This window comes from Symsagittifera roscoffensis, chromosome 2 (assembly GCF_963678635.1).
Source record: "Symsagittifera roscoffensis chromosome 2, txSymRosc1.1, whole genome shotgun sequence".
Taxonomy (NCBI): domain Eukaryota; kingdom Metazoa; phylum Xenacoelomorpha; order Acoela; family Convolutidae; genus Symsagittifera; species Symsagittifera roscoffensis.
In genome coordinates this window covers 68764733-68781427 of record NC_087063.1, presented here as the reverse complement: position 1 = coordinate 68781427, position 16695 = coordinate 68764733, and the positions used below count along the sequence as shown (strand labels likewise).

Below are 16695 nucleotides of genomic sequence, written 5' to 3'. Positions count from 1 at the left end.
AAAAAAACAGAATTGTCAGAAGACATCCAAATTTCCCAGGAACTCGATAATTTTATCACCCTACAACAACAGCTAATACACCCTAACATCCTCACTATAAATCAAATTTCATCCACAATAGAATCCTCAAACCCACCTACTCCTACACCCTCTTCAGCGTACACTGCATCATTAGCACAATCATCCACATCCACCGAATCATCAAATAGCACTCACCGAGCTTATCGCACTTTTAAAAGAAAATTCCCAAATCATCCATTCCCGACCAAACCAGGAACAGCCTGCGAATATATTAATCATCCACACCACACCAACACGAAAGATTTTCTAGCAATCACCTTACCCTCATTCCCACAATATACTTTAAACAACCTAACGACACTAACGACACACGTAGTTTTGTAGATGAACATGTTTTAATACCAACACTTCATTGGACAGCATATTACCATTTTACTAATCCCCTTTGCCTGCCACTATCTAATACTCATAACGATATAGAAAAGAATAAAGATATGCTATATAGACTCACTGCAACACTAACATCTAGACATTTTACTTATATAGGATATAAAAATCACTAAAAACATTCACTGCACCCCGAGCTAACGAATTTACAATAGAATATTACGACCATAATATCATCCGAACTAATCAAGACCAATTTCTAGATAACGACCGCTTCGCTAACCCACAACTAACAGAAAAATTCTTCATCAAAACGTCATATGTATTCACACTTAATATTTTTGATAGAAAATATGATCACATCATTTCTGAAGCACTAACTAATATTCAAGCTTACGAAAGTTTTAAAGAAAAATTTCAGTTTTTTCACTAACCTTTCACTTCCTCGCACCACATGAACGCGATTTGCACTGTTCACACGACATTATGTTACGCACTAAACAGACTCATACATATACATACTATCGCTTCATACAAAATCATTTTGATTTACATACTCCCTCAAGACAACCACATCATCGTTTTCAGTTTCTTAACTCAAAGTACACTTCACCATTTTTTCTTAATTTCACCTATTGCATCAAGGATACTAACCTCCACGGCATCCTCTACAATTATGACCCAGTAACACAAATGTATATATTTTGTCCCATCACGAAGACCTTTAATGCCGAAGAATCCAGACCCTTCCTTATCCCACATGAATTTATCCAACCTATAGAAATCCCAATATTAGAATTTGTTCACAATACTAAATATAATCACAAAATAAATAACCTCATTCAAAACACACTTTATGAGTTTGCAGTAGGCACCGAAGAACTAAAAACCATTAAAGCACTTCAATTGCTTTGGCCACTGCTCCAAACTAAAAACATCATTCGCATACTAGCAAAATTACTAACAAATTCGGACATAATACACGACATCTTCCCCCACGACTTTTTCCCAGACGATTAAAAGGTAAGTATAAGTTAAGAATATTATTAACTAATAAATTTGAATTAGTACTAACCATTCTTTACTCATGTTTCTTTTACATTTTTAGTTTTCATACCACGATCATCTGCAAAAAAAACAGAAAAGAAAAATAAAAAAACAAACTTGTTAAAATTCTTCTAAACTTCATTAATATTTTACACAAGATAATCTGATAAAATTCATAATAAATGTAGTAAATTAATTCATAAATTATTCCCCCATAAAGCAGTAAATTTAATTATGATGAAAATTTATAACTTTAAATTTCCCCCAAAAAGTAGCAGTAAAATTGAAATTCTATGTAATGAACTGATAAAATGAAAATGCAGTACTAACCTTTTGATATCCTCATTCACTCGCACAGGAATTCTATCCAAACTCGCACAGCTCGCCCTCGAAGAATTGTTTAAATAATGATTTTTAGTTTCAAGTTTTCACACTCAACAACTCTAACACACGATAACAAGTTTCAAACTTTCCTTTAACCCGGTTGGAAAGGAATTATATACTAAACCAAACTAACCAACGCAGCTTACTAAACACCACAAATCATAAAATAACGGCATGACTAAAAAAAGAAAACCAACGGTACCCAAGCCGGATTAGCCCAGTTTAAAACTGGATAATTTATTCTTTTGAAGACTATTATAAAGTCTTAGAAAGAAATAATAAAAAACACAAAAAAGTCGAAAGACAAACCCATAACAAAAGCAATTTGATTTTTGAAAAAAGGACACAACTAAAGAAACATAAGAAAGACCAAGATAAACCCAACATAAAACGTTATCACATAACAGGACCTCTCAAAGAAACCGCACGAAACCATACTCCCACTCCTGGCCTAACCCACCAGAGAGGACGTCCTGAGCATCCTCTATAGCCGGCCTAACCCACCGCGCTACATCCACGCTTTGTGACCACACTTCTATTTTTAATAAGAGGTACTCAAGGGTGAGTAACTCTTCAAAATAACCGAACTAAAACAAAATGCTTTTGTGAAAACAACTAACTAAATTCATGATTAAAAAACCGAACTAATAAAAGTTTTATAAAATGTAAATCATACCTTGCAGTATATAGATCAACACACAACAACAAAGACGAACATCCACAGACAAAATGATCCCATTACACTCGAACAAGAATGGCTAACCACAACCGATATGCCGTCCACAATCACAACTCAAAGGATTTAGAGTACGACTTGACTTCGCAGAAAAGGACTTCATTGAACTAGATCAATGACCACCTCGATGTTCAAGTATACGTACAGATCCGAGTTACAAGGCATCCCTTCCACACACAATCTCCACGCCATTCCCAGACGAGGTTGAACACAAAACAAGTTCTCTACATAATACAGAAAACCCGTCATAGCAAACCATTTTGTTTTCAGATTGATTTCATTGGGAAACACAGTCGTTGTCACAAGACGACACAACGATTGATGTCCAAAACTCCAGCGTCCTGGAACTTCTCTAACAAGAGGAACCGGACAAGAATACGATGTTCGCCAAATACCAACGTTCATCATCCATCCTTTGAATTGCAGAAAGATAATTCTGAAAAACTCTGTAAAACCCGGATGGGTGGAACCTGATCTAAACTATACTTTATGATTGGATAAATTAGATATTTTACCACTGTAAAGTATTTAATATTAACCAATCATGATCCATCTAACTAACAACCCACTTATTTGTAAGTGCTGAAATTACTTGTAATTTCAGCACCAAAGAGATTTGAATTTAACTTAGAAATTAGTTGTCTCTCCAACTTCAGCAGCCGCAACAAACCAGTATATACTAGATCTATTGAGCCTAGCAGAGACTAGTTAAACACCCTGAGACTAGAAAGTATAAGAGTAAGATTAGGATCGGTATTAGACTAAGAAGTTGCACGAATCTATCCGGCCGAAAATAAGATAGCGTGACGAGCAGACGGTGTACCCTATCCGAAATTACTCTATGAGTTAACCACATCGGTCCTAACTCAGAACTTCAAGCTCTATTAGATTCTCTGGGAATATGCCACACTTTCGTTGGATGCGCACAGAAATGCAGCGAGTACGAAATAATTTTTTAAAGTATATCCATACCCCAGCGTATGTGTTTTAGTTCAACAGGCGGATTATCCGGATCCATTTCATCTGTCGTGCACGCCCAATCTGAGTTGGCAGGCTCAAATCTCCAAAGTGCGAGAAAAATATTTCTATTTTGTGTATATACTTAACACAACGTTAATTTTACTCTATATGCGACATTTTATTTTTCAATACAAATAGTAGACATATGCGGTCTTCACGAGTTCAATTACTCGATTACAATGGGTATTAATTCAGGTTTGGTAATTTGAATCTGGTGGTTCTCTTTTTTTTTTCATTTTGTCCATTTCATCATTTGAATGTTTGTTCAAAATTTTACTTTTCTTTCTAGCCTCTTCTCTTCGCTTACACCAGCTATGATGAATCTTCAAACTGGTAGTGCAATGGAAGGCAATCGTCCGAAACACCAGAATAGTCTGTTCGAGTCCCAGATATGCCAGTTTAGATATTTTTTACTTTTCTTTTACTGGACGATTTAAAAAAGTTTCACTCATTTGAATCAAAAGTTAATAATTTTTCAGGCTTTTACGCCTTTTTGCAGCGGCTTAAACGGTACAGCCATAGCGACCATCATTTTTTGTTTCTTTTTTGTCCCATCCTTTTATGGTGAAAAAGTGCTCTAAATTCATCTTTTTTCATTGGTGGATTGACTAAAAATAACGCGAGTCCCATCTCCAGGATCATACATGGTTGCTTGAAGGGACAAAGTACTAAGATAAAAAAACCTAGTCTAATAATAAGTCAAACAACAAGAAGCCAAGAACCCTCACCCTGACTGTTTGAAATCAAAAGGTTGTAATTTTTATGTCACGTGACAGTAGATCTTTCTATTTATTTGAAGTTGCAAAAAATTAAAGCGTTTTTCTCAAGTCGTGCGGATGAAAGCAAAAGTATTGCGTTGCCATTTAGTGAGTTGCACAAGATTCATCAGTTACGTTTTGCTATTTTTTTACGCGTTGCATTCATTATGATAGCAACAAAACAGTAACGTATGGGGCTTAAAACTACCACCCAATCTATGAAGCCTAACTTAGATGTTATGACTATTTTGCAGGACTGAGTTTGTATTCATATTATGCAGAATTTAATTTGTCTTAAAATTTGCTCATTTGGCACAAAAGATCAAATGGGAACTATTTTCCAATATGTTGGTAACTTATCATACTACAGTTTTCAACCTGCTTAACCAGGTCAGTAGAAAATAATCCACAAACATAAGCATAACAGAATCTGAGAGTTGTGATTAATAATTGAGAAGGTTTATATATTTTCCAAATCCCGATTAAATTCTGAATTGCGAAGTAATTCCGTTGTGCACGCCAAAATGAGACCTGTTTTGTTTCTGGTAATGATTCTGGAATTTCTATGCTTGACTGCCCAAGTTCAAGGTGCACTCATGGATCGGAGGGTAAATAGAACTTCTTTTGTGATAACTTTTACAATTTTTGTTGCAACTTTTGAAACAAAAGACGGAAAATTTGTGCTCGGGGTGTTTTTTTTCTCGCAACCGTTAACAATGGGGAAAGATACATTGTGCCTATGCTTTGGATTGATAGTAATGTCAGTCTACCAAACAACTATTACTCGTCACTCGCCCAATTTAAAACATTGGAGAGAAGGTTAAGTAAAGATCCTAAGCTGCGCGAAAGATACGCAGAAACAATTAGAGAGGACATTAGGAAAGGCTATGTCGTTACCGTCGAACCGCATGATCCATGTAAGTGTTCCGATGGCGAGTGGTATCTTCCGCACCATCCCGTCGTAAATCCGAATAAGCCAGGTAAGGTGCGCAGAGTCCTTAATGGGGCTTCTAAGTTTCACGGCACATCCTTAAATAAGTCGTTATTGGTGGGTCCGGACCTACTCCAAAATTTAATTTTTGTACTTTTGCGGTTCCGTCAATACAAGTACGCCGTCTCCGCGGATATAGAGGGTATGTTCCTCCAGGTAGGAGCCCTTGCACGCGATCAAATTTCGCTCCGTTTTTGTGGTAGTTCATCAGTACACTCGCCATATATTCGACGCACGGGATTCGCCTACGTGCGCCAATTTCGCGTTGCGAAAAACAGCAACTGATAATATGTCCACATACCTTGAGGCCGCCTCAGTCGTAAATGAAAAATTTTACATGGACGATTACTTGGATTCATTCGAGAACGTTACCCATGCAATTAAAATTAGTCGCGATTTGGTTTCCTTACTAAAATTGGGAGGATTCAATTTGACTAAATTTGTCAGTAATGCTGATGAAATCACTTCAGCAATGAACCCTGAGGAAACCGAAACCTCGTCTTCACCCATCAAGGAAATATGTAACGGTGCCGAACAATCATCACACGTCTTAGGTCTTAAGTGGGATCATGTGAAACACACATTGGTTGTTAGCAGAGGCGTGGATCGTCCTCTCGATAAAGCAATAACTCAACGAGCCGTCTCGAGTGTCGTCTCTTCCGTGTTTGACCCTGTTGGGTTAGTAGCTCCATACAGAGTTAGAGCCCGGCTTTTACTTAAAGATATTTGGAAAATGAGTGGTCAAAGTTGGGACGACGAATTGCCAGAAGACATAAAAGATAAGTTTCTCGAGTGGCACTCCGGTCTCCCTTTCTTAGGGCAATTGAATATTCCCCGTTGTTACTTCACAGAGCCTGTTGATCAAATTGAGCTCCACATGTTCGGTGATAGCTTGCAGGACATTTTCTGTGCGGTTGGATTTTTGCGTGCGCGACTCTCGAGCTCGCACAAAACTCAAATATCTTTCATCTTTGGTAAAGCTCGCGTTGCGCCCATGAAAGCGCTATCTAAACCAAAGCTAGAGTTTCAAGCTGCTCTGCTCGCCACACGACTAAAAGATGATATACTGACCGCCCTTACCGTCTCTAATAATCATGTCTACATGTGGACAGATAGTACAACAGTTTTGCAGTGGCTAAACTCCAATGAAAAATTACCTGTATTCGTCGCTAATCGTTTGGCGAAATCCTCGAATCGACCACTAGACTTTTTGACTAGAACTTTTTGGCTTGATTTTTTAGCGTTCAGAAGGTAGTGTTGTTTTGAGCTCAAATACAAAAAGATATTTTATCTGTGATAATTTTTGTAAAGTTTTGGAGTTTATAGAACGCCAACTTGGCCAATTTGCGATAATTAACTCGGATTTAATTCGTCCTATTAACGTGTCAGCGGAAATTTAATCTCTCTTAGATATGGCTCCAAAATGGTTTGAGGCATCAAGTTTGGTCTACTGAATGCTTTGCAATATGCGATGTGTTGTTCCATATTTTTTCCTTTTCAGACCAAAATTGAAAACTGATATGTAAGGTATATGGTATTTTTAAAGCAAATTGAAAGGTGCCAATTTGAAAATCTGTTTTGCGAAATATATCGTTCTATCGACGCGCCAGTGATTACTTAATCAGCATTAAACATTATTATAAATTAAACTAAGGTAAGCTAGTTGGTCTTTTTGAAATATACGTAGAGGCAAAAATGTCACTTGATACTGCACATAGCGTGTAGGAGTGAGACTTAAGGAATTCTGAAAACTCGAAAGTTTGTTGAAAACGGAAGTTTAGTTAAAAAGTATTAAATTGTAACCAAACAAAACACTGAAAAGAACTTATTCATTTAAAAACTTCTGCGCCACAAAATTTTCCACAAAAAGAGCCTAATTGTCGAAGCCTGGTCGGCGAAACTGTAATAGAATGGTTCCAAAATAGTTACCGAGGTGCCCTTTAATTCGCCCTGGCCGCGAACAAAAACTTTTATTTAAAAGTTAACATGTTGGTTCTTTTACTATTCCGTTCTTTCAATGCAACTTTTTCCCTGTCCTTAAAAAAGCTACTTTCAGGAAGCTGTGCCCTGGCAGCAGTTGAGTCAAATAGCGAGACAGGAAAGTCAACAGGAAGAGGTTCGAGTCCTGATAATTTTTATTCTTCCTGAAATATTTGAAACACGTTCTCTTGCGAGGATTTCAAAAATATGTGTTTCAATTATTCGATCTTTTAATAATTGAGGTTCCTGCAGGTAATTCTGATTGAACGCGGATTCTGATGTTAAAAAGTCCATTAGCTTCCAGAAAATTGAGAATTGTTACTGGTCTTAAAATTTCACTTATGCGTCATGCGATTTTTGGGTCCTCTTCGGGAATGCGTTCTTTCCAAAATGAGAAATTCAAGAGATGGTAATTCTTCTATTAGAATTGATTGATTTAATGTAAAATAAATTTTCTAGAAATAGTTTTAGTCTATTTTGACTTAAAATTTTGAACTTGAACTTTATTTCAACTATCCCGGGTTGAGTTAACAGGAAAAGTTATCGCTAATTCAGAGATATCGCTGCGGTTACCATCTATGGTTCAGTCTATGATCAGGGTCACTTTATGGCTCTATCGATGACCAGGGCTAAATCATCGCTGAATTAGCGCTAAATTTTCAGGTATGAAGCAGCCAAAAATCATCCATTAATCAGGGATGGATATTCACTGCAATAACCCTGAAGACCTATGAATCAGGGATATCTCATTCCTGGAAAATTCCTGAATAGCCATGAAAAATTTAGAGGAAAATTCAGTTATATTTTGTGTCCCCACGTCAAGCTAAGCTTAAATAATTGGGCTAGGCCTCTGGCTGGTTGACTATGAAAAACATGAAGAAAAAAACTTTTTTTTTTACAAAAAAGTGATGCATCCCCCCACAGCTAAAATCCCCCCCCCTCCAAACCGCCCGCGTAATTTATGTCCCCACGTCTTGTTAACCTTGAGCAAATGGGCTAGGCCTCTGGCTGGTTAACTAAAAAAGGTCACCTACAACCAAAAAAAATGTCACGCTCACAACAATTTTAACTACCAAAGCTACCACATTTCTATTTTTTCGAGAAAAAAACTGTTTTTAGGTTGTTTTGAGCTTAATTTAGCTGTGGGGGGATGCATCACTTTTCTATTAAGAAAAAGTTTTTTTTTCTTCATATTTTTACCAAAATTTGCCGCCTTTCCGGTAAATTTAGTTGCTCATTAATTTTAACCACCAAAGCTTACACATTTTTACATTTTCGCGAAAAAAACTTAACAATTTTAAAAACAATTTTACCTACCAAAGCTACCACATTTCTATTTTTTTGTGAAAAAAAAACTGTATATAGGTTGATTTGCGCTCATTTTCTAGCTGTGGGGGGATGCCTCACTTTTTATAAAAATTTTTTTTTTTATTTTACCAAAAATTGCCGCGTTTCCGGTAAATTTAGTTGCTCATTAATTTTAACTACCAAAGCTTAAACATTTCTACATTTGCGCGTAAAAAAATGAGTTCCTAGGTTGTTTTCAGCAGTTGGTAGCAACAATTGTTTTACTTTGATGCTAAATATGTAATTTTTGAACTTTGTAACGACACGTGACAAAACTTTGAATCTAATTCGAAATTTTGAATTTTTTTAGCGCTGTTTCAGGGATTTATCATGGCTAAATTAATAATGATTATAGCTAAGAAAATTAGCCATGAAGTACCCCTGAACCATCGCTAAAAATTTCAAAAAAATGGGATATGCCTGAATTAGCCATGAGTTTTTCAACAAAACTGATATAACTCTGAATCAGCTATAATGTTTCCTGTCAACTCAACCCGGGATATGTATTAATACAAATCATATTAATATATGCTGCAAAATATGTAAAGAACAGATCCCATCAAGGATTTCTTTTGAGCGTTACATCTCTTCCAGAAGACCTGAAAAAAAATCTGAGCCTTGAAAGTAATTGGCTGAAGCGTGTTTGTCTGAACATGCTAGCGGTTTTTAAAAAAATAAATTCATTATTTTTTTAAACCTTCTTTGCAACTAACACAAAACGAATCGGACCACAGTTATTAAAAAAAATTAAAAAAGGAAAAAGATTCGCAATTTTTTTCTAAAAATTTTGCAATGTAGAAAAAAAGAGTGACAAAAACAAAATTTAGAAACGTAACTAAGAGATTCAGTTGACTATGGCTGACTTTTCAAAGACCATATTTTGTGATCTTTCAAGGTTTCAAAAAGATTCTCAAGAAAAGTAGACAATCCAGTTATTTTATCTGATATGTTCAACTTTAACAAAAACGTACAACAGTTTATCAGGACGGCTTTTTTTTATCTCTAACTCCAAACAACGCTTACAGTTTTTTGAGCTTATTTTGGAAACTTAAGATTTGTATTCATGGGTTACTAGTTTTAGAATCAACGTTTTTACTCAAATTTTGGTCCACAAACATCTTACAGTTTTCTCAGTTGCTATATATTTTTTTAATGTGTCTTTGTAGCTGAGACGGGGAACTCACTCAATCAGAAGAGAAGCGGACTAGCAAATCATTTCAAACATCAGTTATGAAGCCATGCCTCTAGAAACTAGACTCACATTAAGCACGATAAATCCCTTATTATTCTTCAAAAAATGGTGATTCAGCAAAAACTTCATCTAGAGAAATGAATTGTTAGCGATCTAAACTAAACTGCAAAAATTGATGGGGTCAACAATAATTTTATACCTCAGTGAAGGTGTCGTACCTCTGTTTTGACATATTAAGTCTGCGGCAATCGGTGAAATTCTCACATTCTTGAGCGTTAAAGAAATTATCCGCTGGGTTCGAACTAGATCTGATAGGTTTCTACCGATCTTATTGACAAAAAAAGATACATGCCTTTATCACAACGACCTAGGTAAAAGGTTAAAAGTTGTTTTATAAATGAGGCCAGACCAAAATCAGTTGTGTCTTCATTGCTTTTAACAGAATATTTTTGATAAAATTAAATCAATTTTCTCCTCGATCACATAAAATGGGTGCAGTTTTCCACGCCAAATCAGGTACTACAAAAAATCATTGGAGTGCGGCGAGTGATTTATCATATTAAAGCCCTTTCAGTCGTGATTCAAACAGCGTTAAAAAATTATTTCAAAGGATTCAAAGATTATAAGTGTAGAAAAAGCTCGTTTCAAATTTTTGATTTTTGACCTAATTTTGAGCAGATAAGTTGAGCGAGAAGGCTTACAATATTTTGTTATGCTTAACTTAAGCTGTGAAAACTTAGTTCACTCGTGTAAAAATAGCTTTTGAAATTTTTTCTGTGATTCGAACGACATCAGTGTCGAGAAAAAATTCCACAATTTTTTTCATTTTTGGTCTAATGTCAAGCGAACAAGGTGAGCGAACATGCTTACAATAGCTTATCTGTGCTTACTTTTTGCCGTGAAACTTTAATTTTTATTGAGTTAAAAAAAGTTTTTGGAGTTTTTTGTCATGACTCAAACAACTTCAGCGTCGAAAAAACTTGCTTAAAATTTTTGATTTATTGTCTAATTTCGAGCAAAAAACGTGAGCAAAGAGACCTACAATAGCTTATTTATGCTTAATTTAAGCCGTAATGACTTAGTTTTACTCAATCAAACTTAATTCTTAGAGTTCTTTTCTGATTTCAACAACATCAGTGTCAAGAAAAACCCTTTTGTTTTTTGGTCTTATTTTGAACAAATAAAGTGAACAAGCAGGCATACAATAGGTTTTTTATGCTTGATATAAGCCGAGAAAACTTAGTTTTACTCGAGTTTTTTTAAATTTTTGGAGTTTTTTGGGCGATTTGAACAACATTAAAGGCGAGAAACTTTTGGTTAAAGTTTTTGATTTTTGTTCGAACTTCGAGAAAATAAGGAGAGCAAGCAGGCTTACAATAGCTTATTTATATTTAGGTTAAGCCGTGTAAATTTAGTTATTCTCAAATAAAGCTAATTTTGGGAGTTTTTGCGCCATTTTGAGAATCAAAATCTTTCTTAAAAAAAATCTGAAAAACGTCTGCAAAACGAATTGAAATTTTTTTTTTAAATTGTTTATAATTTTTTTACGATTTGAAAAAGTCTGCAAAACGAATTGAAAAAAATTTTGAAAATTGTTTATAATTTTCTTACAGTGTTTTCTTTTTTCAATTTGCCTATTTTTATGACTGTCAAATATGTCTAAGTTCCTGTTTTTGTACCAGAAAAAAATGCTTTTTTGTTTTTATAGGACTATATTCAGAAAATTCTGTGCTACTTCTGTGCACACTCTGTGCTACTTTTACCGGGTATCCTTGTGTGTCATTTTACACTTCTGTATGACGAAAAATGGAAGTAAACAACAAAAATAATTTTCAGATTTTCAAGTTAGGATAAAACTTGTTTCTGTTGATTGAACCACTTTGTGTACCTTTCTTAGGTAAAATTGAAAGTTTAGATCTTTAGTTTTCGATCTAATAAAAATATTCTCCGAAGAATCTTACATTTTCAAAACTAAAGAAATTTGTCCGTACTGACAAGGAATTAATTGCTTTCGATTTTATAGAGATCCTGCAGAAAAAGCTTGAAAAGTGTCATACTGAGTCGACTGAAAACGGATCTCGTTTGATGCCAAAGCTTAGCAAAGGTATCAATTTCAGTAGATTTTAAGTAGGTTCAAGCCCATATTTATTTGCCGTTGTTACAACTAACACTTTATACACATTCGAAACGATATGAATGGAGTTTCATCCGCAATTTTTCATTTCAGTTTATACAGGTTAATGCATTTTGAAGATTATAAAGAGAGTTTCCAATTTATTTTGTCCACAATTAAATCAAACTAAATCGAATTCTGTTTTTCCTAAATTTGTTGTTTTTAACACTTAATAAAGATTCTTTTTATCTGATAGTTTGTGATAATGTTTGACCAAAATGAAACTATAACAGTCAATGAAATGGGAATGCTTTGCGACGAAAAATATATTTTTTTTCAATTAGGTTGCCAACGATTGAGTAGAAGTGCAAAAAATGGCTACAACAAAATTGAGCTAACAAGAAACTTTTAGGAGAAACTTTCAAAAGTTTAATTTTCTTTTGCTGCGAAAGCCCATGAAAATAATATCCTAAATAGGGGTTTCCTGAAACGGATGGTTTGCGATAAATCTTTTTCTTCAGGCGGCTATTGCTCCCTGCAACGCTTCAGCGCAGACGGGAATTTTTCTGGAGAAGTTAGTTTTAATCAATTTTTTATTATAAGCAATTATTAAATCAAATTATAAAAGTTTTGAGCCTTCCAATTTGATCTCTTTACTAGCCCAAAAAATGGTTAAACTCATGTTTTTTGAGAATTTGATGGTTCGTGGTATGTTGCGACAATCCAATTAATTCGAACGAAATCAATTTATTAAGCAAAAAAAATACGTTTTCTTTGCGTTAAAAATCGGTTGATATCCATTCCAAACCGAGTAGTTTTTTAAAAAATGGTTTACTTCTGATCAATTTCATGCCGTACAATAATTTGTTTAAAAGCAATTCAATCAATATCTAACTAAAATTTGTCAGGTCGGGACACAAAAAATAACAGGTTTCAAAAATGTTTCTCTAAGAGGCTTCTAAGTGTCTTTTCAAAAAACTCTCTCAAAACTGGATTCTACCTTTAGCGGCAAGCGGAATTATCTTCTCTTGCTCGGGACGCTGAATAGTGTCGCAAGCAAAATTATGCGAATCATCGACGAATATAAAATTTTTAAATAATCGTAAGCCATATTTGATAACTGTTGTTAAACTTGAATGATACAGATTTTAGTATGAGCTCAATTTTGAGACCTCAACTACAAACTGAGTCACACAGTTTTGGGTTTTTTTGTAAGCTCATTCAAATTACAAAAATTGTCACAATTTTTTGGGTATTTTTTGGGTCTTTGTAGCTCTCAGCATGGTAAGAAGTTTTTAGGGGGCGGGGAATCGATTTTCTTACAAACCAAATAGTTTTGTTTTATGACTTTGTTTGCGCCAATTTGTTTGCACCAATTTGTTTGCGCCAATATTTATTAAATTTAAAAGCGTGCGCGCGCCGAAAAAACGCATTTTTTTAGTCAACATTTTCCAAAAAGTGCCCAAAAATGGCTTTATGACCTGTTTCTTCAAAAATTTGCCTGTATGAAAATTTTTTGGTAAAAATAGGTTCTTTGTTCTTTAAAGTGTTCTACGAGTGCTCGGAAAATTAAATTGGTCGACCTAAAAAATCTGCCCCCCCCCCCCTCTTTAGAAAAACCTAGACCCTCCCCTGCTGCTGTGCAGAAATTGTTGACAACATTTAGTAACTTTAGGGCATCGGAAGAAATAAAATTTCGTATTGGCTGAGCTAAAAAAAATCGACATAAAACTTACAAAAAACTGTCAAAAAGCTCCTGTTTTAAACAAAATCTTATGATAGCAAAAAAAAACTTTTCTGAAAACATTTGCTGTCTAAAATGGAAAAAAAATTACCTTTATCTGATATTTATTATCGCCATTATTATATTATGACTGTCAAATCTGAGCGATCGTTATTTTACTATTATTGTTACAAAAGGGTTTATATATGAAATCTGCAGGCTTATAATGAAACGCACGTGAATTACTTGCTCAATCGCGAACTGAAGTTAGCTCTGAATTTCATTTCAACTCTTACACGCCTTCAAGTCGATTCATTCTCCAAACATGATTCTGAAAGCGGTCGCTCAAAGCAGTTCATCAAACTTTGCTCGTTCTCTCATTTTACCAAGTTATCAATCGAAATGTCTCACTCTTAAAAACAATCCTAGCTTCCAAAGTATATCTAGATTTTTATCGACAAAAACTAGTGATCTTGCGCCAAAAAAGACAGCTCTTTATGACTTTCATGTATCACATGGAGCTAAAATGGTCCCTTTTGGAGGATACTCGATGCCAATTCAGTACAAAGACGGGGTCGTAGCGTCACATCTATTTTGTCGAAGCAATGCTGTCATTTTTGACGTGTCGCATATGTTGCAGACAAGTGTTAAAGGCAAAGACGCCGTATCATTCATGGAGAGTTTAACAGTTTGCGACATCAAATCGTTGCAGGACAATTCAGGAAGTTTGACAGTTTTCACGACTGAGAGAGGAACGATTATTGACGACTTGATTGTGAACAAGATAACGAATGAAGAATTGTACGTGGTTTCCAACGCCGGTTGCGCCGAAAAAGACCTAGCGCTTCTAAAACTTCAGGAAGAGAAATTCAAAAATGATGGAAAAGATGTTTCTGTTGATGTCATTCCAAAATCTCTTTTAGCTGTCCAGGGACCAAAAATGATGGAAATTCTACAGCCTTTGGTTAATATTGACCTTTCTAAAATGCCCTTCATGACAACTTCGTTATGCGATATTGGAGGCCTGAAGGACCTTCGGATAACTAGATGTGGTTACACAGGTGAGGATGGAGTTGAAATTCAAGTTAGTGATGAAAATGTGGTTCAGTTGGCAGACATGTTGACTAGCCGAGACGAAGAGTGTCGATTGGCTGGACTAGGGGCACGAGACAGTTTGCGACTTGAAGCGGGTTTGTGTTTATACGGAAACGACATCGACGAGACGACAACTCCGAACGAAGCGGGACTTGTGTGGCTTGTCGGGAAGCAGCGGCGGAAGAGGCGCGATTTCCCAGGAAGTGACGTGGTGATGACACAGATAACAGATGGATCATTTCTGCGCCAGAAGAGAGTCGGCTTGAAGGTAGATGGTGCACCCGCAAGACAGGGAGCCGAAGTGCGAATTGAGGGCGAGAATATAGGTACAAGATTATGTTAATCGAACATTTTTTATTCATGGCCAAAAAAATAGCTAAATCAAGCTCCGATTTTTTCAACAGAGCTACCAAGCTAATAATTTTTCCAGCCTCAAAAGGGACGTTTTAGCTATCCACCTTCCACTGACTTTCAGAATTAGGCGGAGGCAGATTAATTTTTTTTCATATTACAATATCTACTAACTTACAGCTATTAGTCTGCAGATGGGTCACGAACATTAAAAAAGCACTGCATTTACTCCCGGCAAAACAATTGTTGCTTGCAAAATTTCAGTACTCGTGAAGCAATGGTTTTTTTTCATAGGCCACGTGACTAGTGGGTGTCCTTCGCCAAGCTTGAAGGAGAACATAGCGATGGCCTATGTGAAAACAGAGTTCTCCAAAATAGGAACCGAACTACATGTGAAAGTGCGAGAGAAAGAGTACCCTGCAATTGTGACAAAGATGCCATTTGTCAAAACCAACTACTATTTCTTGTAACTTAACTTAGTTATTCTTTCAATGAACATATATTTGCAATCTGAATTTTAAACAATTTAAACCAAGCTCTTGTGATATACTTTTATTAAATGATTTAAACTATGATGTTTTTCTTTTTTTTTGTTTTTTTTTCTGGTATTTGAAACGCAAAATTAGATCGCGTTGTCAAGATAGATAAGATTGAACTTATCAGGGTCCCTGTATTTTGAGGTTCAAAGTAAAAAATTTCATACGATCCAATTTTGCAATTATTCATATCAAAATTATAGTGAATTCGAAAATTGACCAAACAAATCGAAAAGCTTTCAGTATTGAGAAGTTTGACTCTTCATTCTCAATTATTGCAATTTTTTTAGCTCTTCGCTCATATTATCAAATTTTTTAATCCATTCGTCAATGATGTGTAATTTAAAAAAATTGGTTCACGTTTTCCAAAATTTCTCTTCATTTTTTTATACTTTTTCTGATCAAAGGTTCAAATTTTGTTCATCCTCCTATTTTTTAGTCAAATAACTTGCCCAGAATCTGAAACCGAAGATGAAAAATATCAGATTGATTTTTCTCGACACCGTGAACTTAAAAAAATTCGTCTCCGAATCCAAGTAGCAGCAGAAAGTCAAAATAAATTAATATTGCACACGCCATGAAGTAACTACAAGCAAATTAAATCACTCTAGAAACAAAACACCGGTGCAGAAAGATATGAAAGGCAGTCAAGAATGTTTTTAATTGTATCCGTATTTCAAAATCTGCTCTAGACACATTTCTGAGTACTCTGAAGTTCAGAGTACTCACAAATGTGTCTAGAGCAGATTTTGAAATACGGATACAATTAAAAACATTCTTGTTTCCTTTCATATCTTTCTGCACCGGTGTTTTGTTTCTAGAGTGATTTAATTTGCGTGTAGTTACTTCATGGCGTGTGCAATATTAATTTTGACTTTCTGCTGCTACTTGGATTCGGAGACGATTTTTTTAAGCTCACGGTGTCGAGAAAAATCAATCTGATATTAGAGTCTGAACAATAAGGGTTTGAATCAATCGATCAATTGGTTTGCATTTTAAAAAAGTGACGGGCCA

General features: G+C 35.3%; 2 protein-coding genes across 2 annotated transcripts in view; both read left to right on the top strand.

The window, feature by feature from the left end:
* Positions 1-16695, top strand: part of LOC134840310 (ubiquitin-conjugating enzyme E2 A) — a 311529-nt gene that overhangs the window by 111254 nt on the left and 183580 nt on the right. The window lies entirely within an intron of this gene.
* LOC134839276 (aminomethyltransferase, mitochondrial-like) lies at positions 13957-15686 on the top strand. The gene is made up of 2 exons (XM_063854774.1): positions 13957-15120; positions 15440-15686. Exons 1-2 carry the CDS (start codon positions 14025-14027, stop codon positions 15613-15615), a joined length of 1272 nt encoding a protein of 423 aa, XP_063710844.1. The 5' UTR covers positions 13957-14024; the 3' UTR covers positions 15616-15686.

Bases quoted from the DNA above. Each gene is read 5' to 3' on its own strand.
- LOC134839276 (XM_063854774.1), top strand. From the start codon at position 14,025: ATGATTCTGAAAGCGGTCGCTCAAAGCAGTTCATCAAACTTTGCTCGT. The intron at 15,121-15,439 runs GTACAAGATTAT...TTTTTTTCATAG, and splicing joins AATTGAGGGCGAGAATATAG to GCCACGTGACTAGTGGGTGT.